Below are 24,332 nucleotides of genomic sequence, written 5' to 3'. Positions count from 1 at the left end.
AACCTTCCACCATTATCCAAAGCTTTTGGGGGGGTAGAAAAAGCCTAGCAGGGATGCATTTGCATATTAGGCCACACCCCTGATGCCAAGCCAGCTGAACGACATTCCTGTGCGTTCCTGCTCAAAAAAAGCCCTGCCATTATCAAGTCTGGTACGCTGGCTACAGGTAGAATCATAGAGTTGGAAGGGACCTCTAGGGTCATCTAGTCAAACCCCCTGCACAATGAAGGAAACTCACAAATACCTGCCCCCCCACACACCCCCAGGGACACCTGCTCCATGCCCAGAAGATGGCAAAACACCCCAAAAATCAACCTCCAGGACCCCTGGCCAAACTGGCCTGGAGGAAAATTGCTGCCTGATCCCCAAGTGGCAAACAGCATTACCCTAGATGTGTAAGAAAGGGCTACGAGAACTATGCGCTGATGCAGCCCTTCCTGCTCTCCTTCTCATGTTCTTCTTAATTCACAGACTCAGCATTGCTGTCAGATGGCCATCTGAAAAGGTAAAGGTGGTCCCCTGTGCAAACACCTGTCGTTTCTGACTTTGGGGTGGCGTCGCATCACGACGTTTTCACAGCAGACTTTTTACGGGGTGGTTTGCCATTGCCTTCCGCAGACATCTACACTTTCCCCCTAGCAAGCTGGGTACTCATTTTACCCACCTCCGAACGATGGAAGGCTGAGTCAGCCTCGAGCTGGCTACCTGAACCCAGCTTCCGCCGAGATTGAACTCAGGTCATGAGCAGAGCTTAGGACTACAATACTGCAGCTTTACCACTCTGCGCCAAGGGGCTCCTCGAGCCTCTGTTTAAAAACGTCAGAAGGTGAGCTCGCCACCTCCTGAGGAAGCCTATTCCACTGAGGAACTACTCTGTCAGGAAGTTCTTCCTAACGTTTAGTTGAAAATTCCTCTGTTTTAATTTCAGCCTGGTGCTTAAATAAAACTCATAGCCTATCTTAGAACAGGCTGGTGGCCTACCACAACTGGTACAGACAGTTGTAGCGTTTTCCAATAACCTGGGAGAGGGGGATGAGTTTCTCCCCAGTGGGTACCCAAAGCGGCTCGCATCATCAGCTTCGCCTCTGTTTTAATCTCGCATGAACCCCTGCATAAGAGTCCGCGCATTTAACCACTACACCAAACTGGCTCTCAGAAAGGATGCGCACACACATTTTCCAGCGACTGCAGGCTTAGACTGTGTGGTTGACTGCCCAGATAATATTCTAGAAATAACCCTGTGAATCTAGGCCTGTGTGCTATCACCGCTGTACACACACGTGTGCCCTTTGTGGGTGTTATGCCCTTCTGGGGGTGGAGGCGAGGGTGGGAAAGGAAGCCGGGTATCACTACTCCTCCCACCGCACTCACGCAGGAGAATGCTCACCACCCAAGCCAGTCCTATTGTGGAAGATTCCTACCACACTCCCAGACAGAATGTAGCTATATTCTATATACTTAACCCGTTTTCACTTTTTTTCCTAATGGCAAACTAGAATGATGTTTATAATGTAGAGAATGATGTTAAAAAGTAAATTAGGTGGACAAGAACATCAGTAGGAAATACATGTCCTTTTGTTTTACCTAGACTTGCAGCAAAAGCAATTAACAGGCAACTTCTATTACCTTTTATTGTTACCCAGACCAAATGGTCTTCCCATTTACTACACTGTTTTGCCATTTGAGCCTAACTTTTTATATCAGTTTACACTCTTAACCTGCCAGCTATATGTATTTCAGCTCACTGTACCCCGTCCCCTCGTCTGAAGAAGTGTGCTTAGAGAGCACATGAAAGCTGACATTCTGAATAAAACTTGGTTGGTCTTAAAGGTGCCACTTGACTCCTGTTTTGTTCTACTGCTTCAGGCCAACACGGCTGCCCACTTGGGTCTATCACACTCCCAGACACTCTTTTTCACACTGTTCTTGGGTTCTAGGAAGCCAATCAATAAACTTAACTGGTGTAAACAAAGTTGTGGGTTTTATTACCCTTAAACGAAAATTTGCTTTCCGTGGGCTGTTGGCACAAGCTTTGCCCTGACGTTTATTTGACCCTGCATCTAGAAAATGTGCTTAGATCCTCTTGTTCGAGATGTGTGATTACAGTGTTAAAACATTTACCAGGACAGCTTGTGCAGTCCTGGTAAGCGTTTGAACCCGGTAATCACACATCTCTAACAAGATCTAAGAAGAGATTCAGGACAGAGCTACAAGTTAGCAGTTAACACGGGCAATCCACAACCAGAACTGAAGGTCTTCTGTGTCACCTCCAAAATGTGCAGCAAAACTTACCTATATATCTTTCATACTCTGGGTTACCATGCAGATACACCCAGGTGGGCAGGCGTGTTGGTCTGAAGCAACAGAACAGAGTTGGAGCCCAGTAGAACCATTTTATCATCTGATGAAGAAGACTGCAGATTTATACACCACCCTTCTCTCTGAATCAGAGACTCAGAACATCTTACAATCTCCTATATCTTCTCCTCCCACAACAAACACCCTGTGAAGTAGGTGGGGCTGAGAGAGCTCTCACAGCAGCTGCCCTTTCAAGGACAACTCTTGCGAAACCCATGGTTAACCCAAGGCCAGCAGGTGCAAATGGAGGAGTGGAGAATCAAACCCGTTCTCCCAGATAAGAGTCAGCACACTTAAACACTACACCAAACTGGCTCTCTGAAGTGTGCATGCACATGAAAGCTTACATTCTGAATAACACTTCATTGGTCTTAAAGGTGCTACTGGACTCCCAACTGTGTTACTTTGGTAACACTCCATACCTTTGGTAAAGGGAGTCCCCAGTGCAAGCACCAGGTTGTTACTGACCCATGGGGTGATGTCACATCAGGACATTTTCTTGGAAGACTTTTACGGGGTGGTTTGCCATTGCCTTCCCCAGTCATCTATACTTTCCCCTCAGCAAGCTGGGGACTCCTTTGACACACCCCGGAAGGATGGAAGGCTGAGTCAGCCTGGAGCTGGCTACCTGAAACCAGCTGCCACTGGGATCGGACTCAGGTCGTGAGCAGAGAGCTTGGACTGCAGTAATGCAGCTTTACCACTCTGTGCCACGGGGTTCCTCTATACCATTGGTAAGATAAGGAAATGAACCATGTGGTGATGTCAAAAGACAGGTTAAGTCTGACTGAACATTATGGAGTCAAATGTTTTTAGTCGAAGCCCCATGTTCATTGTAATGTGTAGTTTACCATTATCTGAAGAGGAGGGGAAAATGTTAAGGGAGGGGAAAATAATCAGTGTTGGCATGGCAATTAACAGAATGTCATACTGCTAGGATTGGTAACAATTATTGAATAACCTCAACAATTATTTAATAGCCTCAACAATGAACCATGAGAAGCCAGGGAAGGAGGGAAAATGGCAGGCCAATTAAATGCAGAAATAGATCAGGGATATAAATGCCAAAACAAGTCATTGTATAAAATACAGCAAGGAAGTAGTGCCATGATTAGCAGTCATGGAAGGTCCAACGGGCGCAATCATAGGAATTACTCCCATTAAGAAACACTGACCTTTGCCTGGGCCCCAAACTAAACTGACTACAGGAAAGAAACTTTCCAAACCGAATCATAAAATGGTTGTCTTCTGGACTTGGAACACTTTTCTCAGGCCTTTTTTTGGTAGAAAAAGCCCAGCAGGAACTAATTTGCATATTAGGGCACACTCCCTGATGCCAAGCCAGTTTGGTATAGTGGTTAAGTGCGCGGACTCTTATCTGGGAGAACCGGGTTTGATTCCCCACTCCTCCACTTGCAGCTGCCGGAATGGCCTTGGGTCAACCACAGCTCTTTCAGAAGTTGTCCTTGAAAGGGCAGCTGCTGTGGGAGCCCTCTCAGCCCCACCCATCTCACAGGGTGTCTGTTGTTGGGGGAGAAGATATAGGAGATTGTGAGCCGTTCTGATACTCCGATTCAGAGAGAAGGGGTATAAAACTGCAGTCTTCTTCTTCCTGTGAGTTCCTGCTCAAAAAAACCCCTGGCTTTTCTTGAATAGCTTCATGGACTACAGTTCCATAACACCTCAAAGTGATGCCTCCTGACAGTCTTGGAGAAAACGGGCCCAGGAGATTGAGAAAAAGAAAAGTTTTGTACCTGCTCAGCAAGTAGGGATTGCGCTCCAGAAAGAGTTACTAACAATCAGCATCCAGATAGTCGGGGAGCAGATGCAATGGATACTTAACTAGCAACAGTTCTAACACAGGGGTCCCCAACCCCTGATCTGTGGACCAGTACCGGTCCGGGTCCTGTTAGCAACCGGGACATGAGTTGAATAATTACTTCATTATATAGTACAATGTAATAATAATAAGAAAACATTGGATTTATATCCTGCCTTCCACTTCGAATCTCAGAGTCTCAGAGCGGCTCACAATCTCCTTTCCCTTCCTCCCCCGCAACAGACACCCTGTGAGGTAGGTGGGGCTGAGAGCTCTCCCCAGAAGCTGCCCTTTCAAGGATAGCTCTGCGAGAGCTATGGCTAACCCAAGGCCATTCCAGCAGCTGCACATTGAGGAGTGGAGAATCAAACCACTTTGTCCCAGATAAGAGTCCGCACACTTAACCACCACACCATACTAATAGAAATAAAGTTAACAATTGTATCATCCCAAAACCATCCCACCCCCCCATCCCCGGTCCATGGAAAAATTGTCTTCCACAAAACCAGTCCCTGCTGCCAAAAAGGTTGGGGACCGTTGTCCTAACACACTGGCACTAAACTTGGTGGACAGCACAGTGGGATGGAAGGAGTGCCAGATTACCACAGTGGAGACCTGAATTCAAATCCCTCATCTGTCCCCAAACTCACTGGTTTCCCAGGTGCTCTTCCCTTAGCCTAACCTACCTCACCAGGATATTCTGAGGAAGAAGAAGATGGTATCGGATTTATATCCCACCCTCCACTCCAAATTTCAGAGTCTCGGAGGGGCTCACAATTTCCTTTATCTTCCTCCCCCACAACAAACACCCTGTGAGGTGCGTGGGCCTCTCTCAGAAGCTGCCCTTTCAAGGACAACTCCTGCCAGAGCTATGGATGACCCAAGGGCATGCTAGCAGCTGCAAGTGGAGGAGTGGGGAATCAAACCCGGTTCTCCCAGATAAGAGTCCATGCACTTAACCACTACACCAAGCTGGCTCTCCATGGCCTTGGAGGACCACTGGATTTATTTTACAAAGTAAGTGACAATTAAAAAAAAGGTAAAGGTAGTCGCCTGTGCAAGCACCAGTCGTTTCTGACTCTGGGGTGACATTGCTTTCATAATGTTTTCACGGCAGACTTTTTATGGGGTGGTTTGCCATTGCCTTCCCCAGTCATCTACACTTTCCCCCCAGCAAGCAGGGTACTCATTTTACCAACCTCGGAAGGATGGAAGGCTGAGTCAACCTGAGCCGGCTACCTGAACCAGCTTCTGCCAGGATAGAACTCAGGTTGTGAGAAGAGAGTTCAGACTGCAGTACTGCAGCTTTACCACTCTGCACCACGGGGTTCTAAGTGACAATAGAAGAATATTATCGCCTAGGTCTCAGCTAAATGACAACTGAAGACATTAGGGCTGCAGATTCCCTCTCAGGATAAGGTGTTTCCTGCCCTGACCTGGATAGCCCAATCGGGTCAGATCTCAGAACCTAAGCAGGGTTGGCTCTGGTCCGATATTGGATGGGAGACCACCAAGGAATATCAGTGTCCTTGCGCAAAGGCAGGCAGTGGAAGATAACCTCTATGAATGCTTTGCTTTGCAAACCCTACACAATACAGTCACAATAATTCAGCTGATGGCAAAAGAGGCACTTTCCGAGGAAAGAAATCAATCAGAGCAGGTTCAAGGTGACGATGGTACTCATGCATCTAGAAAAAGAAGACTACAGATTTATACCCCGCCCTTCTCTTGGGATCAGAGACTCAGAGCGGCTTACAATCTCCTATATCTTCTCCCCCCACAACAGACATCTACATAATAACAAGATGGTGGAAGCATCATTTTAATCTTATTTCTGTTAACAAACCTACCTTTCAAACCATCTTTCTGGTTTTGTGCGACTGGGAAAGCAGCTCCACAAGAAAAAAAAACTCATTTTCAACCAAGACTAAACCAATTTGATAATATACCAAGCTGTCCTTTGGCGATGTCACTGAACTATTTAAAAGCTAGAAACTTCCAAGGAAGCCAGAAAAATCTTTTTTTTAATATATGGAAAGCAATTTCCATCCTTTCTCAGTGGTGGAGGGGGAAAACCCAGAAGTTTGCTACTGCGAAAAGCAGACTGAACACGTAAAAAAAGCAGACAGAAAGGGAATCATGGGAAATAGAAATGTCAGAGGAGGCTCCAGTTTACAGGGAGCATCATTCATTAACAGTCAGATTTTAGTCCAGTAGCACTATGTCAGCTCCTGAGCTGGTCCTCAGTAATTAGACCTTTCTGAAGGTCAGTAAAGGTTCATTTCATTGATACACACTTTACAGCAGTATGACTCTCTTCCTAGGCCGTTACGAGCCCACCAAAACCTGCAGCCCAAAAAGCCCGAGCAAAGCAAGTATAGCCGCTTCTCACCTAGCCCCCCTTTCGTGCATAGCAAATGCCAAGAGGTAATGTCCTTGAAGTCCAAGTCCAGGAACCTCCACCAGGGCAGAATAATTACTTGGTAAGTTACAGACAGATGCAAAGCAAGCACAGCAAAACTCCCCCAAACATCCCCATGGCGCTTATAGAAGGTAACAGAAATGACAATATTCATGGCAAGGCCCCTTGACACTTCAGAGACCAACAAGAGCTTCAGGGTGGAAGCTTCTGAGAGCCCAGGCTCCAGCTATGACTCTCGAGAGCTTCCACCTGAAACTCTAGTTCAGAGGTGTCGAACTCATTTGTTACGAGGGCCTGATCTGACATTTTGGGTACGTAATTTGGTGTAGCGGTTAAGTGTGCAGACTCTTTCCTGGGAGAACCGGGTTTGATTCCCCACTCCTCCACTTGCAGCCACTGGAATGCCCTTGGGTCAGCCATAGCTCTCCCAGAGGTGTCCTTAAAAGGGCATCTTCTATGAGAACTCTCTCAGCCCCACCTATCTCACAGGAAGGAAGGTAAAGAAGACTGTAAGCTGTTTTGAGACTGATTCAGAGAGAAGGGCAGAGTATAAATCTATGGTAGTCTTCTCCTTCCCCTCCTCCTCCTCCTCCTCCTCACTTTGTTTGGCCGGGCTGAGCCACATGTGCCACAAAATGCAATGCCAGGTACCGGGGAGATACATTTTATAAAGGACACAGGGAAACCCAAGTAATGATATTATCTTTTTTCTCACAATACAAACAGAAGTAATTGATTCCTAGCAATGAAAGCAAATGATTTACTGGGGAGACCACAAAAGCCCCAATAAATAGTTTTAATCACATGCAAGACTAGGTTTTTTCCAAAAAGCGACAGTACCTTACATTGACATATATACCAGTTGCTTGCAGGCTGGGTAAGCGGCCCAGACAGGCTGGTGCTGGTCCCTGGGCCTTATGTTTGACGCCCCTGTTCTAGTTGGTCTCTAAGGTACTGTGCTACTGGATTCAAATCTAACTGCAGACTTCCAAAACCATCACTCAGTGAAGGAACTCAAATGAGGCAGGGAAGAAATTCTAAAATGGCAGGTACACCATTATTACAATTTAGAAGAACTGCAGATTTATACCCCACCCTTCTCTCTGAATCAGAGACTCAGAGCGGCTTACAATCTCCTATATCTTCTCCCCCTACAACAGACACCCTGTGAGGTGGGTGGGGCTGAGAGGGCTCTCACAGCAGCTGCCCTTTCAAGGACAACCTCTGCCAGAGCTCTGGCTGACCCAAGGCCATTCCAGCAGGTGCAAGTGGAGGAGTGGGGAATCAAACACGGTACTCCCAGATAAGAGTCCGCGCCCTTAACCACTACACCAAACTGGCTCTCCCTTACAATTTACATTTACAATTACAATTTCCATATCAGGAAGTGAGACAGTGGAAAGAGTCCTAAACCATTTGCCTCCTGATGTTGGCAGCGTAATGTTTTATTGAGAAGCAAAGTGTGCTCAAGCACTGCAGATAAAACAAAAAAAGAGGAAGAGGAAAAAGAAAAGCCTTGTACCTTGTTCCGATATCCAGCCAGCTTCCATAATCTTTAACCAGAAAAAAGAAGTGCTGGAGGCGAAGGAGGGGAAAAAACAAAATAACAACTTTGGTCAGTCAATAAACATTGCACAATGAGATCGTGACAAGGCAGAAACTCATGTTCCAGGCTGCTAAATCAGGGCTTTGAAATCTTGAAGTGAACATCAGGGCAGGATCCCGCAGAAAATGTTTAACTGAATCAAGAAGGGGTCAGGAAACAAGTCATTCGGGAGGTAGGCTTGAACAGGGGAGAGGAAGGTTCAAATTCCCTTGCAGATCCTCAGGGTCAAAGCAGTTTCACAAAGCTTGTGTGTGTGAGGCAACTGGAGAGAGCAGCTACCTGGCATCTCCCCCCCCCCCCCCATGTCTACAACTTTTGGGAATAAACAACTCACTAATGACTACGGTCTGTTCCCTTGCCCCCGCTCCACTCTGTCAGCTGCTTCTTATAGGGGATTCCATGTTTGCGTCTTCTGTTTATGAATGGACATTTTGGAGTTCTTTAAGAATATAAGAACATCAGAAGAGGCCTGCTGGATCAGACCAGTGGTCCATCTAGTCCAGCATCCTCTTTCACACAGTGGCCAATCAGTTCCTCTGGTGGGCCAAGAACAGGGCAGAGAGGCCGAGGCCTTCATAAGAACATCAGAAGAGCCTTGCTAGATCAGACCAGTGGGCCATCTTGTCCAGTATCCTGTCTCACATAGTGGCCAACCAGTTCCTCTGGATTGTTTTTTTCTCAAAAGTTGTACACATTTGGGGGGGGGGGGAGATGCCAGGTAGCTGGAGGCCGAGGCCTTCATAAGAACATCAGAAGAGCCCTGCTGGGTCAGACCAGTGGCCCATCTAGTCCAGTATCCTATCTCACACAGTGGCCAACCAGTTCCTCTGAACAGCCAGCAAGAGGGCAGAGAGGCTGAGGCCTTCCCCTGATGTTGCCGTCTAGCTCTGGGATTCAGAGGTTAGTGCCCCTGAATTTGGAGATTAATTCATAGGGTGCCCATAAGTCAAAACAGCACTTAACCCACCCACAGGACACACTAAAGACATTTTGACATCTTGAACACCTACAAATGCCTACAAGTCAGAATATGAAATTATCAAGGTCAGTATTGTCTGCTGTAACTGAGTCCAGAGACTCAGCAGTCTTTTCACATCACTTCCTGCCTGACCTTTTAAACACTACACATTTGCTTGTTTACCAAAATCACAACAACATCCCATATCTATGGTCAGATGCCTTTCTTCTATGGTAGCCTCTTCCACTGTAAGATAACACAACAGGGGGTATTGTCAGTTCAAGTTCTAGTGGGGAAAAACGGAGAAGTGGGAACTGAGAATGCAAAAGAATATAACCACCCTTATTTCCCCTCCTGCTGCTTTGAAAGCTTTTCCCTTGAAGCCATTTTACAACATGTAAATACAGAACGATGGAATGAGTGTGCTTTTGGGGGATGTTAATGTGACAGGTTGCATTTTTAAAGAGGCCGTTAGGGTTTTAATAATTTTTTAACCTCAAAATTTACGAGGCGGTTGTTAATGGCAGACTTCTCCTCCTCACGGCGTACTCTTACAATTTTACCCCCCCTCTACTTGATACAGTCATTTTCATCTCTGCTTCGAAAACAAAACAAAAAAAGGCCACCCATGACATATTTTCTTTTTGTTCTAAAAAAAGATGAAAAATTAAACTAGGCACCTAGGTGCATCTGGCGTTCTCTTTCGCTCACAGATTCGAACATCCACTATGCAATACATGAAAATCAAGGAGTGCGAGCTTAAAAATAGCACACGGAAAGGAGCCGGAGTAATAAAGATTATGTCTCTTCTGATGCATTCATTAGATGATGTACAAGGGATTGAGATGGGGGGGGGGGGGAGGGAGGTGGATTTCTATCCGCAATTTATGCAGGATTTCAACTCCCGCTCCCTGCCCCAGTTCTGGAAACTTTGAAGTCAGAAACTAATTCAGATGTCTCTTGATTGAATTAAGCGGCGCTCTCTGGGTTTTGATCTTATTTGTACAGAATGTCCAACAGCAGCTTACCAAAGCCATGATGTCTGAAATCACAAGAACAATGAGAAAAAGCCTGGGGGGGGGGGGGGAAGAGAGAAAAAGAGAGAGAGAGAAAGAGAGAGACAGCATGTCAGAGGAAGACCGTAATTCATGGTTCAACAGTGCAATAACAAAGCTTCGCAAAATTCCAAGAACATGACAAAGCCAGTTCCCAAGGCGTGCTGCCATTCTCTTTTGATCTGTTTTATTAGGATCACACATTCAGGTTGCCCCGGCTATGCAAATACTGTTCCAGTGCAAGCCACCCCCCCTCCAAATAAAAAACTCGCTCCGTAAATTATGTACCAAGAAAAAACGAAGGTTTGTGATCTGTTTACATGAAGCCAGCCCCCTTCTCTCCTTCCCCTCCCCCCCCCCCCGCACACACCTTTTTGCCACCAAGTCCAATAGCTGACTTGTTTATTTTTTAATCAAATTTATATCCCGCCCTTCCCTGACAGGCTCAGGGTGGCTATCAACAAGTAAAAGCAACATAAAAAATTAAAAAACAGAATATACAATAAAATCATTTCCATTCATTCTGTAGTCATTAAAAGTCCAAGATGCACGTTGATGTTCTGGTTATTCTGATCTTTCAGTTTTGCTAGTTCAGTGAGATTGTCAGTGCTGTGGAATAATAGCCACCTCCACATAACCGCTGAAAGCAAGTTTGAACAGTTCGCTCTTACAGGCCCTGCAGAACTGCAGCAGGTCGCGCGGGGAGGGCATTCAACAGAGCGGGGGCTGTCACCGAGAACGCTCTGGCTCTGGTGGTGGGCAATCAAACTTCTTTCGGTCTGGGGATCTTCAGGAGATTTTGAGACCCTGAACGTAGTGCTCTCTGGGGTACGTATGGGGAGAGGGGGTCCCAAAGGCAGACAGCTCCCAGGCCATAGAGGGCGTTAAAGGTTATGGCAACCCCATGGGATTTTCAAGGCGAGAGACATTCGGAGGCGGCCCTGCCTCTGCTTTGTGGCCAGGACCAGCTTCTGTGCTGGGCTTGCCAGGTCTCTGTTGGGAAACACCTGGAGACTTTGGGGGTGGATCTGGGAGAGGGCGGGGTTTGGGGAGGGGAGGAGTCTCAGCATGGTCCAATGCCCTAGAGTGGAAAAACAGGTTTCTGCCGTGGCGCGGCAAATTGCGGGTTTTCCCTGCGCAAAATGGCAGCGCGGAGCAGCTGGTGCGACATCGCAAGCTTGCTCTGGAGAGAAACGGAAGCCTGGCGCGGAGCAAGGTTAGTGCAGAATCAGCCCCAGTTATGAAAGCAAATTTAGGGCTGAGCTCCAATCATCTGGCCTCCAGGCACGTGCGCACACATAGAGCAGAGCTTAGCCAACCCTCAAGAGCCAGGGCATAACTGGAACTAGGCGTCTTATACTCTGCCAGCTGTGAGCTGGAAGGATGATTAATTAAGTTATTCCAAACCTTTGGATGAGCCAGACCATCTAGCACCTGGCTTCCGGGGTGGGTGGGGAAGAAACAACCTAGGCTTGGAAGAAAAGCACCTGCTCACAAGCACAAGAGCGGGAATGTTCCTGAGAGCAGCTCATGCTGTCCTCCCAAGGGACTCAGGGCAGCTAGCAAAGATGGAGTCACCCAGGCCAATACAGGGGGCCACGAGGAAGGGAAGTCCAACAACACAGAACCATAGAGTTGGAAGGGACCTCCAGGGTCATCTAGTCCTATCCCCTGAACAATGCAGGAAGCTCACAAACACCTCCCCCTAAATTCACAGGATCCGCATTGCTGTCAGATGGCTATCCAGCCTCTGTTTAAAAACCTCCAAGGAAGGAGAGCCCACCACCTCCCGAGGAAGCCTGTTCCACTGAGGAACTGCTCAAGCGGACAGGAAGTTCTTCCTAATGTTGAGCTGGAAACTCTTTTGATTTAATTTCAACCCATTGGTTCTGGTCCACAGAAAACAATTCCACACCATCCTCTATATGACAGCCCTTCAAGTTCTTGAAGATGGTGATCATATCACCTCAGCCACCTCCTCTCCAGGCTAAACATGGGAGAGAGAATCCGGGGTATGCTGCCCACGGTTTGCTTGAGGAAATCCAAAGAAAGAAAAGCTAACACCGCTGCATGTGCTCAGATGCTCCTGTCATCCTTTTGCACATTTTCACGCCAGCTGAAACATTCAACTGGTATGCACATTCCGCACATTCAACCGACTGTTTCTGGTGCTGGGCGCTCCGTAGGACTCACAAGGCCGGCCCCAGACTGTCTGGCACCCTAGGCAAGGCTAATGCCTGGTGCTTCCCCCCCCCCCCCGCACTGACAACGTCACCGAGTCATAAGGGGGGCACCCAATTGGCACCCCCAGAAGGCTGGCACCCTAGGCAATACCCTACTTTGCCTAGCGGAAGGACCGGCCCTGCTTAGGAAGAGCTCTTAGCTGAAGCTGTTTTCCTCCACTCCATTTCCCCTCCACTCATCAAGTCAAGTTTCTAATCACAGAACTAAGGCTCAATACCCATAAGAACATAAGAGAAGCCATGGTGGATCAGGCCAATGGCCCATCCAGTCCAACACTCTTGTGTCACACAGTGGCCAAAAACCCCAAGTGCCATCAGGAGGTCCACCAGTGGGGCCAGGACACTAGAAGCCCTCCCACTGTGCCCCCACAAGCACCCAGAATACAGAGCATCACTACCCCAGACAGAAAGTTCTAACTAACATCCTAATAGCTAATAGCCACTAATGGACCTCTGCTCCATATGCTTATCCAATCCCCTCTTAAAGTTGGCTACGCTTGTAGCTGCCACCACCTCCTGTGGCAGTGACTTCCATGTGTGAATCACCCTTTGGGTGAAGAAGTACTTCCTTTTATCCGTTCTAACCCGACTGCTCAGCAATTTCATTGAATGTCCACGAGTTCTCGTGAGAAAGGGAGACAAATACTTCTTTCTCTACCTTCTCTATCCCATCACAACTCAGCACAGCTCAAGAGCTGCAGGGGCAGGCTGGTAGTCAACAGAACACTGGGTTTTTTTAAAATGTGTTCCAGGATGATAAAGCAGTCTCCCTTTAGGGAAGGCTGTTCGGAGACAGACTCCACAGTTTTGTGAATGGTTGACTGCTGCTTTTCCACTTTGCCTCAAGGCACATGAAACCAGCACAAGGCCATTTTGTGCTCTGAAAAGCAGATTTCAGCAAATGAGATGGACTCTGAGCAAATGCAGTGAAATCCTGCTAAAGACCTCTTCATTATCTTTTTTCATTAAGTAACTGAAATATTAAGCAACGTGGACACTGCTATAAATCGCTAATGATTGGTTTTGCCCAGGAACTGCACTGAAAGGATGCTGCAAAGGGCTGACCTAGTAACAGGAAACTGTAATGGATCATTAGCTATAATATAAATGCTATCCATAAGAACTAGTATTATAAGAATGCTATCAGCTGCACTGTAAAATTTTGTTAAAATGTGCCACACCACAGCATTACGCAAAAGTATCTCAATGGCCTATAACAATTCTCTTGCTGGCCGGGGTGGGGGGGGAGCCAACACAATCTGGTCCTGTTTCCTTAGCATTAGCTGTATCAATGATACCTTTGCAAGTTCGTTAACAATCTGACAAAGCCAAGTTCTTACAGATTAACTTAAAAGTTCCTAAATCAGAAGCACAACTGGATACCATCAAATTCCAGACACTACAATCAAAACATTCTGCAGCAATGTCACAGAGAAATAAACATACATCAGAGATCACCCACAAGAACGTTTGTTACATCCCATTGAGGACTGCCAGCAGCAAAAAGCACCCGTTGGACACACAACTGGCTCACCTTTAAGTCTTTGAAGGGCTGTCGCTTAGAGGAGGGCAGGGTGCTGTTCCTGGTGGCAGCAGAGGAGAGGACTCGCAATCATGGGTTTAAATTAAAGGTGGGAAGGTTCCGACTGGATTGAAAGTGCGTTATTTAGAGCAGGGGTATCAAACATGCGGCCCGGTGGCCGAATGAGGCCCCCGGAGGGCTCCTATCAGGACCCTGAGCAACTGGCTGTCGTCTGCTTCCTTCTCCTTTTCTCTTGCCTCCTTCTGCATAGCAGCTTGCTTTGCAAAGTTTGCTCAAATGTATCAGAGTTACAGAGCAAAACCTCTTATTTTCTCCATTGGCTGAGGTTCCTCCCTTGGGGCGGAAGGCGGGGGAGGCAGAGCTTGCTTTGCCAGGCTCTCTCAATTGCACAGCAGAGCTACTGAGCCAAGTCTCTCTTCCTTCTATTGGCTGAGGCTCCTCCCCCTCCTAGTCCCCTGGGGAGGGAGGGAAAGAGCCAGAGCTTCCTTTGCCCAGTTCCCTGGATCCCATGGGAAAAATACAAAGAAAGCACCTTTAAGACCAATGCCTGCTAATATTTTAAGCGTGTTTTAAGTTTTGGGGTTTTTTTAAAGTTTTTAAATAAAGTTTATATCTCTGCTTCCTAATCTTAAATAAGTACATGCGTGGCCCAGTCCAACATGGTCTGGCCCAACAGGGTTTCATTTATGTCAATTTTGGCCCTCATGACAAATGAGTTTGACACCCCTGATTTAGTGTGTGTGATTGCAGCCTAAGAGTTGTTCAACAATACATTAAGCTGCTGAGAGAGATGGTGAGCTCCCCCTCACTGGCAGTTTTCAAGCAGCAGCTGGACAAGCACTTGTCAGGGATGCTCTAGCCCAGGAGTGTCAAACTCATTTGCTATAAGGGCCGGATTTGACATAAACGAGACCTTGTTGGGCTGGGCCATGTCAGGTTGGGCCAGGCCATGTCGCGCCAGGCCATGTGTGTACCTATTTAAGATTAGACAGCAAAGATATAAACTTTGTAAAGGACACAGAAAAACACAATTGATTTTTTTTAAAAAACTTAAAACATGCTTAAAACATTAACACTCATTGGTCTTAAAGGTGCTTTCTTTGTATTTCTCCCATGAATCCAGGGAACAGAGCAAAGGATGCTCTGGCTCTTTCCTTCCTTCCCCAGGGGACCAGGAGGAGGCGCAGCCTTACCCAACAGAAGGGAGAGAGGCTTGGCTCAGTAGCTCTGCTGTGCGATTGAGAAAGCCTGGAAAAACAAGCTCTGCCTTCCCCCCTTCCTCCCCAAGGGAAGAGTCTCAGCCAATGGAGAAAATAGAGGTTTTGTTCTGCAGCTCCAGTGCAATTGAGCAAGCCTTGCAGAGCAAGCTGTGATGCAGAAGGAAGCAAGAGAGAGGGAGAAAGAAGCAGATGACAGCCAGTTGCTCAGGGACCTGATAGGAGCCCTTTGGAGGCCTGATTTGGCCCCTGGGCCACATGTTTGACACCCCTGCTTTAGGCTGACCCTGCATTGAGCAGGGGGTTGGATGAGATGGCCTGTATGGCCCCTTCCCACTCTGTGATTCTAACCTCAGTCCACAAGTTAAACATACGCTCTATTACAGCATACAGAAAAGTGAGCCCATCAAGCTGTCCAGATGACACTAATGATAGTTTAAAGATGTCGCCGCTGGACAGCAGGAAAAGAGCACTTATCAGGCAACTGCTGTCTTTCCACAGGAAGAGCCCCCGATATGCAAAAGCCTGATTTGCATGGTGTCTCCCTCCTCCCATTGCTTTGATAAATGGGCGGCCGCATGAACGGTTTTCTGCTTGGAGTTGTCATGTCTCACGTCTGATTTATAGCACGGGGTGGAAAGAGGGCAAATTCTGCTGCTGTACCGCACCATCATCTGCCTGTCACTGACTAATAAGCGTCTGGATTGGATCAGATCGCGATGGGCAGCTGGTACAGTAGAAAAAAGCAAGAGTCCAGTAGCACATTAAGGACGAACGACATTTGCGGCAGGGCTTTCACGAAGAAGTGAGCAGCGACTCACAACAGTTCCTACCCTGCCACCATTTTTTTCCATCTTTTAAGTGGCTACTGGACTCCTGCTCTTTTGAATTGGGTCAGGATCAAAGTTTTGAGATCCACTCGCAGTAGACTTGCCTGACCAATCTATTGCTGGGTTGTAGTTATCATGTGAAGGGGAAGATAGTGGAAATAAGCAAGTGGAATAAGACCTGGGCTAAGCATCTCCCCTTCCTTACTTGCAGTCACAATATAGAAGGATCCGTGTTCTAAGATGCTACACAATATAGACCAGGGGTGTCAAACATGCAGCCCAGAGGCCGGATTAGGCTCCCAGAGGGCTTCTATCAGGCCCACGAGCAAGTCTGAACAGCATACTCAGGATTGCTACAGCAGAGACATCATCTCCAGATTGTGATGCAATAATTCAGAACAATAATTCAGAATAATTCACAATCTCCAGATTGTGATGCAATAATTCAGAACAGTTATCAGAAACGGTTAGATAAACAAAATATTGCAAGAGTGCTAATCTTTTAAGCATATTTTATTTTAAGGGTTTTAAAAAAATCTTTGTGTTTGTGTCCTTTATAAAGTTTATATCTCAGCTACCTGGCATTACATTTCATGGCACATGTGGCCCGACCCAATAATAATAATATGATATTGGATTTATATCCCGCCCTCCACTCCGAATCTCAGAGCAGCTCACAATCTCCTTTACCTTCTTCCCCCACAACAGACACCCTGTGCGGTGGGTGGGGCTGAGAGGGCTCTCACAGCAGCTACCCTTTCAAGGACAACTCCTGAGATAGCTATGGCTGACCCAAGGCCATTCCAGCAGGTGCAAGTGGAGGAGTGGGGAATCAAACCCGGTTCTCCCAGATAAGAGTCCGCACACTTAACCACTACACCAAACTGGCTCATTTATGTCAGATCCAGCCCTCATAACAAATGAGTCCAACACCCCTTTTGTAGACAGTGAAAACTATATTCATAAACAGTAAATACAGTTCAAACAGTGTATTTACTGTTTATGAATATAGTTTTCATTGTCTACACTACGAAGTGTCTTAGAACACTGATTCTTCTATATTGTGGCTAGCCTTTTCTGTGTTCTCCTATTCATTGTTGACAACTTCCTTATTTGCAGGCAAAAAGTCCAGGCTTGGGCACAGAGGCCTTATGGCAAGACTCAAAGGGCTCTCAGCTTGCGACCTGCAGCCTGCAGCCGTGTGAGCTGTGCTGATGGAACCAGCACCAGGCTGCGACACTCTTGGGCCCAACTGATTTGAGATTTGACTGGGAGCCTGTGGCGAGGTCTATTTTAATTGTATTGCTTGTACATTTTGCTTCGGAAGGCTCTTAGAGGTCCCAGTGTGGAAGAAAAGCAGGATACGTGCCTTTATGTAAATGCAGATAAATAAAATATGAATGCTTGCCCATAAAAAGACACCTCAGTACAGCAAAAACTAAAACATCAGACAAATTGCATTTCCTAGGCTTGTGCACTTTCTACATGGCTTCTTTGTGTTTGCACAGAACTTCAAAATAACGCAGTACTGTGGATAAGATGAAGACTGCTATTGCTATTTAAATGGTTGTATCCTATTCTTGTGGGAAGGGGATTTCTGGTAATTCCGTCCTCCCCATGCAGACCACTACTTCAGTTTCCTGGGGTCTCAGCACCCCCTAAACAGACTTTATGAATCATCCAACCCAATGCCTACGAAGCTGCACTGTAAGAATACGGCCACGATTGCAAGATTTTTCCTTTCTTTTATATACATATAATGACTTTTGTAATTATTTTTGTAATTATTAGAAAATATATATGTACTATTATCAGGGCTTTTTTTGAGCAGGAATGCTGTTCTGGCTGGCTTGGGGTCAGGGGATGTGGCCTAATATGCAAATGAGTTCCTGCTGGGCTTTTTCTACAAAAAGCTCTATTATTACTATATATATATAGTAATACTATATATATATGTATATAGTACGGTATTACTATATGTATATACTATTATAAGATTTTTTCAACTGGGGTGGGGTGCGCCCACCAGAGTTTTGTTGCTCCTGAATTCCCTGAAGAGTGAACAGAGATAGGTACAGGCTGTCCCCAGTCCAGGGATTTAGAAAACAGGAGCTGGAGAGACTGTTTGACTTGCACCCCTCCCCTGTAATGAAGCCCAAAAGCAACTTGAAATGCGTACTGTACCTTTTAGATGACAGCTGTGTAGTGACTTGAACAGCTTCGAAAGCACATGACACGAGAAGAAAAGGGATTGCGATCTGTGGAGGACACAGAAACTGTGTTAAGCTAACGGCAGCCTATCAGAAAGCCCAACTGCCCCAAACCAAATTAAGATTGCTAATATTCACAGAGGCCGCTGAGCGTGTCCCCAAATCCAAACATTTCATCTACCTAATAGATACCTAACAGTCAACAAAGGTAACATCAGTTCCACATAATACACTGAGACATATTAACAGGCCTTGTTTCATTCCGTCTAGTATGGTAAATATTTGAGAAACACCATTAAGACACAAGAAAAAGTGTTATACTAACAGTTTTCGGATTGCCTACTTACAAAGACCATGTTCTGCACTGAGTCATGTGCTGTGAAACTTGTACTTGTTGGTAATGCTTTGCAGAGGGCTCTGGGTGGGGCTTTTTTTGCGCAGGCATGCCATTCTGGCTGGCTAGGTGTCAGGGGGTGTTGTCTAATATGCAAATGAGCCCCTGCTGTGTGAAACAGTGGTGTTCCTGTGTGAAACAATGGTGACATCAGGGGGTGTGGCCTTATATGCAAATGAGTCCCTGCAGGGCTTTTTCTACACAAAAAGGCCTGGTTCTGGAATATGATGAATATTGATGCAAAAGACAGTTTCTCTACTGCTAGTCATCTTTCCAACAATTTATCTGTTCTTACAATCTCAATGAGGAAACCATGATAACTTTCCAAAGGGTCCACAGTAAGCTCCTTGGGAAAGAATTTAAAAACCATGTTGTACTCCCTCATTAGCTGGTCCCTCTGGTATGAACACCCTTTCCTCGCTCATTTTTTCCACAGAACAGATGTTGGGTTAGATCATACTGATCCAGTCCACCAATGGCAGCCCTTTGCTCCAATGGTCAGAGGAAGCGTTCCCGCATGAAAGCATAAGGTTCAAAGCCTACCAGGTAGATTCATATGTTCCAAAAATCCCATGTGCAGATGGGTGTAGAACAGGGGTGGAATTCTAACAGGAGCTCCTTTGCATATTAGGCCACACATCCCTGATGTAGCCAATCCTCCAAGAGCTTACAAGGCTCTTTTTTGTAAGTTCTTGGAGGACTGGCTACATCAGGGGTATGTGGCCTAATATGCAAAGGAGCTCCTGCTAGAATTCCACCCCTGGTGTAGAGCAATTTGGACTTTACTGAACACTTCCAGCAAGGAGGAAGAGGAGGAAAGGCAGGGAGAATACAAGCCTAAGAGATTCCTCTCCGCTAACTACCTTGAAAAGCAGCGTCTTTCTTAGGCAAGTATTTGAAGACTACTCAAGCTGACAGAGCAAAACAGGCACTAACCCAAGAGTGACCAAACTTGCTTAACATAAGAGCCACAGAATAAGCAGCAGATGTTTGAGAGCTGCAAGACATGAAAGTCAGATTTTTGGAGGAAGGAAGGAAGGAAAATAGATGGGGTGAGGGAGTGAGAGAGAGGTTGAAAGAAAGCAACTTTAACTGTAAATACATTAGCCAAGCCACCATCTGGCTTGGCGAAGTGATTCAAAGAGCCAAATGCCTTCTCCAAGCTGGCCAACGCAGCAGCAGGGGCTTTGAGAGCCACATAATATGTATGGAAAGATCTGCACGTGGCCACCCACTGCACTAACCTAAGCTTCACACACAAATGGACATATTATTGTCCATGTATTTTGGTATAGAATTTCATATATTTGGAAACAGCTTCCAGATGCTAAAAGCCTCAGCGATGCATAACAGAATAAGGAAAATACTATTACGGCCCCCACCAGACTCTAGGATAAGAAAAGATTCTCTCAAAATGATACACACCCTATAGCTTAAAGCACAGCATCCCAATCTAGTTTCATCATTCGGAATCGAGACCTATTTCTTAAACCAATTATTATCATTCCAATAACTTAGTCAAGTATTACCGATACCAGCAGGCTGTTCAATCAGATCAAATGTCATCTGAAAGATATGCCATCTGTTTTAATGACAAATCCATTTTAAAAAACAAACCCTAAATTTGTTGTGTCCTCGCCTGTCCTTTCATTATATGTTCAGTTCTGTTTCGGATCGCTGTTCTAATGTATGCTAGCTGGGGAGAAAACATTGAAGCAACACTAACGGAAGAGCTGAAACAAAATGGATTTTCATGTTTGTGGAATTGTCAAAAGTCAACAAATCACATCTGAAGCAAATTGACTTTCAGACTCGTTTTCAGGTTCACCAGGCTCTTGGAGGTTTAAAATCTTGACGGCAGTTTGTTTTCCATCCACTTGGGTATTTTTGCAGCGAGTTGACTTTAATTTTTCTTCTTCTTCTTCAGATGTTGATGGATTGGTCAATTAACCTGCACCTTTTAAAGGAGTTACAAGGATAGGGTGGGAGGCAGTGAAGCTCGAAAGATGCGTCTGCAAACCAGGCAATGCTAGGCGCTTGTTCATTGACTAAATAATAAAACTCGGAGCAGGAATTTAAATGGAGAAACACATTTCAACTAAAAGGCACTGGTAGTAACTATTACTAAACACGAGGCGTGTAGTGATATTCTACTGTAATGTGGCTTCCTTTGGTTTCTATGACAAATAGCATACACATGGTCTAGCCCAGTGTTTCCGGACTTTTCTGAGCCTGGAATTCTGAGACACGGCATGGTGGGCGCAGCAACACAACAGTCACAAAATTATTCCCACAGCATAATTTCAGTAACACAGTGGAGATCAGGGGTGGCCAAACTGTGGCTCGGGAGCCACTTGTGGCTCTTTGACACACATTGTGAGGCTCGCAAAGCCCGCACTGCTCCGTCAGCCAGCTTGGAGAAGGCATTTCTCTTTAAATCATTTCTCCAAGCCAAGCCAGTCAGCGGCTTGGAAAATGCATTTAAAGTTAAAGTTGTTCTCTTTCCACCTCCCCCTGTCTGTCTGTCCATCATCCAACTATCCAACTATCTATCATCTATCATCTATCTTTCTTCCTTCCTTCCTGACAATCATGTCTTGTGGCTTTCAAACATCTGACATGTAGTCTATGTGGCTCTTATGTTAAGCAACATTTTTAAAAATCTGCACAGTCAATCAAATCTCCAAGAGTCCATCAGAAGCCTCACCCACCAGGTTGGATCACACTGATCTGTCCTGTTCACAGTGGCACTATCCTCTTATGCAAGAGGAAGGAAAGGTGTCCAATCCCTTTCCTCACCGTTGCCTGCTTATCCAACTAGTTCTTACGCTGGTACAGGTATCAACTCTCCCCAAATCAGATGGAACTGCAGGGGAGAAAGAGGAGACAATCTGCAACCCTGAACACCTGCTGCAGGTAGATTTCAATCTGGTGATTTGCCAGCCTCTCCTGAACTTCTTCTGTTAGCCTTACTCAGCAAATCATAAGACCAAAACAAACACGCTTAATAATGGGGTTGTCAGAAGCTCCTAGCGATGGTATCCCCAGTAGTAATGTAGGGCTGTGAGAGTTGGACCATAAGGAAGGCTGAACGCAGAAGAATAGATGCTTTTGAGCTGTGTTGCTGGAGAAGACTCTTGAGAGTCCCTTGGACTGCAAGTATATAAAATCCGTCAGTCCTCAGGGAAATGAACCCTGACTGTTCCCTGAAAGGTCAGATGCTGAAGCTCAAATACTTTGGCCACCAAATGAAAGGGAAGCACTCCCTGGAAAAGACCCTGATGCTGGGAACGACAGAAGGCAAAAGAAGGAGGGGACGGCAAAAGATGAGATGGCTGGACAGCGTTACTGATGTGACTAACATGAATTTGAGCAGACTTCGGAGGATGGTGGAAGACAGGAGGGCCTGGCGTGACCTGGTCCATGGGGTCGCAAAGAGTAGGACTCGACTGAACAACAACAACATAAGCTCCTCCCCCTCCATGGCCCTAATGTTAAGGTCTGTCTGTTCTTCTCAAAAGTAATTAGACTTGCCAGGTCCCCCCTGACCAGTGGCAGGATGTGGGAGTAGGGTTGCCAGCTCCAGGTTGGGAAATTCCTGGAGATTTGGGAAGGGAGCCTGGGGACAGGGAGCTCAGTGGGGTATAGTGCTGTAGAGTCAACTTTCTAAGACATCCATTTTCTCCAGGGAACTGACTGATCTCTGTAGTCTGGAGATAAGCTGAAATTCCAGGGGTTCTACAGGTCCCACCTGGAGGCTGGCATCCCTAGGCTTCTAGGGATGTACACTTATATTCTTTATAAGAAGGAGGGTTGGATTTATACCCCGTCCTTCACTCAAGAGTCTCAAAGTGACTTATAGTCTCCTTCCCTTCCTGACCTCACAGCAGACACCCTAGGAGGAAGGCAGGGCTGAGAGACTTCTGAGAGAACTGTGACTGGCCCAAGGTCACCCAGCTGGCAGCATGTAGAAGAGTGGGGAATCAAACCTGGTTCTCCAGATTAGAGTCCATCGCTCTTAAGCACTACACCACGCTGGCTCTCAGCCTCTCTTATAGAGGTTCACATGGAACTACTGCTTCAGTTTCACTGCTTGATAGTACAGTGCTGGCCAATATTGCAGGGGTCCCAGATAAATAAGAGCTGGCAATGCCCTGCAGCTCATGCCACTTGTGCCAGGGTGAGCGCCACCTGAACGAGTGATCTGGCATTTCGAAAAGGCTCTGCGCTTAGCAATTTGTGCAGCAAAAGACAGAGAAAAGACCTTGCAGGCTTTTGCTTTTTTTAGGTTTTGTTATGATTTATTGCCATGAAAAGCTGCAGCTACGAATGTCATTTAATATGCAATTCGGCATATTTGCAAAACCGTTAATTTTATTTATTTTATCCAGAGGTCGCCACAGGCTGTAACTTTACAAAAAATACAGACGATCAGGTTAAACGTATGTTAAAGCCTAACCATGTTAAAACCATAATGTTACACAGCAGGCATTCAAAACGAATTATAGACAGAAGGTGCGGGTTTCCCCCCCTGCCTGCACCTTGGGGGAGGGGCGGAATTAGCGAAGCACACAGCTGGTCCTATACGAAAGGCCTGCAACATGGTAAATTCTGTGAACTGGATGGCAGCCTTTCTTCAAGAAGCAATTACTGACCTTCCACAGTAGCAAGCCTCCCATCATGAAAGGGCTGAAGACGGTCAAGAAACAGTAGACAGAGGCTGGATCAAAGCTACCCACCCAGGAGAAAAGCAGAATTCACATTAATCAGATGCATTTTGCATGAGAATTATCTCCATTAGGAAGCAACCAGCGTTCCCTCTAAGCTGAATTGGTGTGAGCAGGCTCACACCTTTTTAGCCTCCAGCTCACACATTTTTGTCTTCGCTCAGGAAGGATGACCCCGAAGCACACTCATTGATGCAGGAGCTCCCAGCTTTAATGCCAGTAACTCACAGAGTAGAATTTTTGCTCACAAGACTCTGCAGCTTAGAGGGAACATTGGAAGCAACGTGTTTCATTTGTCTACCTCATCATTAAAAAAGTTGATACACTACAGGATCGCACTGCAATCCTAAACAGAGTTGTACCTTACTAAGTACACTCTTTTTTTCAGTGGACTTTAGAAGGGTATAATTGTTTGGGATGGCACCATTATTATTATTATTATTATTATTATTATTATTATTATTATACTTTTCATTTCTGCTTTGAGTTTTAAGTCTGGAACCAGTCGTCCTTGCCTGCTAAGAAATGCTCCTTCTTACTGGAACTTTCTTGTTCTACAAAAGGACTCTCTAATTTGTATTCATAACTATTGCCAATGGCTCCGTTTGGATACATCCAGACCAACCACAGACACAGTGTTGTGAAAACAAGAGGAGCTGCTACAATCTACATTTACAGATCTGGCACGGCTCATGTTCCAGCATCCCCAAAGAGGTGTGTGCTTGTGTGGGCTTCTGCAAAAGCCTACACATGCAATTGAGCTGCTCTTAGCCTCAGGCCTTCCGGCTGTATTCTCAGCCCTCTCCAGTTCCACAATCTTTTACTTTCCTTATAGATTTCACAGCCTTTTACTTTCCTTACTTTTTGTTGTTGTACACCGCCCTGAGCCCTGTTTACAGGGAATGGACAGTATAACAATTAAATTTTAACAACAACAAAAATGCAGCTAA

At 46.0% G+C, this 24,332-nt stretch overlaps 1 protein-coding gene across 1 annotated transcript in view; it reads right to left on the bottom strand.

Moving 5' to 3' along the window:
• Positions 1 to 24,332, bottom strand: part of PIGN (phosphatidylinositol glycan anchor biosynthesis class N) — a 137,932-nt gene that overhangs the window by 31,679 nt on the left and 81,921 nt on the right. Inside the window, exons 24-27 of the mRNA XM_060244280.1 lie at positions 23,311 to 23,386; positions 18,236 to 18,309; positions 10,192 to 10,234; positions 8,122 to 8,174 (exon numbers count right to left, since the gene is read on the bottom strand). Coding sequence (XP_060100263.1) covers positions 8,122 to 8,174; positions 10,192 to 10,234; positions 18,236 to 18,309; positions 23,311 to 23,386 — 246 coding nt within the window. The remainder of the gene's footprint in view (positions 1 to 8,121; positions 8,175 to 10,191; positions 10,235 to 18,235; positions 18,310 to 23,310; positions 23,387 to 24,332) is intronic.

The sequence above is a fragment of the Heteronotia binoei genome, chromosome 7, assembly GCF_032191835.1.
Source record: "Heteronotia binoei isolate CCM8104 ecotype False Entrance Well chromosome 7, APGP_CSIRO_Hbin_v1, whole genome shotgun sequence".
In the NCBI taxonomy this organism is placed as follows: Eukaryota; Metazoa; Chordata; class Lepidosauria; order Squamata; family Gekkonidae; genus Heteronotia; species Heteronotia binoei.
The sequence above is the reverse complement of the archived record's forward strand: the minus strand, read 5'-3'. Positions and strand labels throughout refer to the sequence as shown.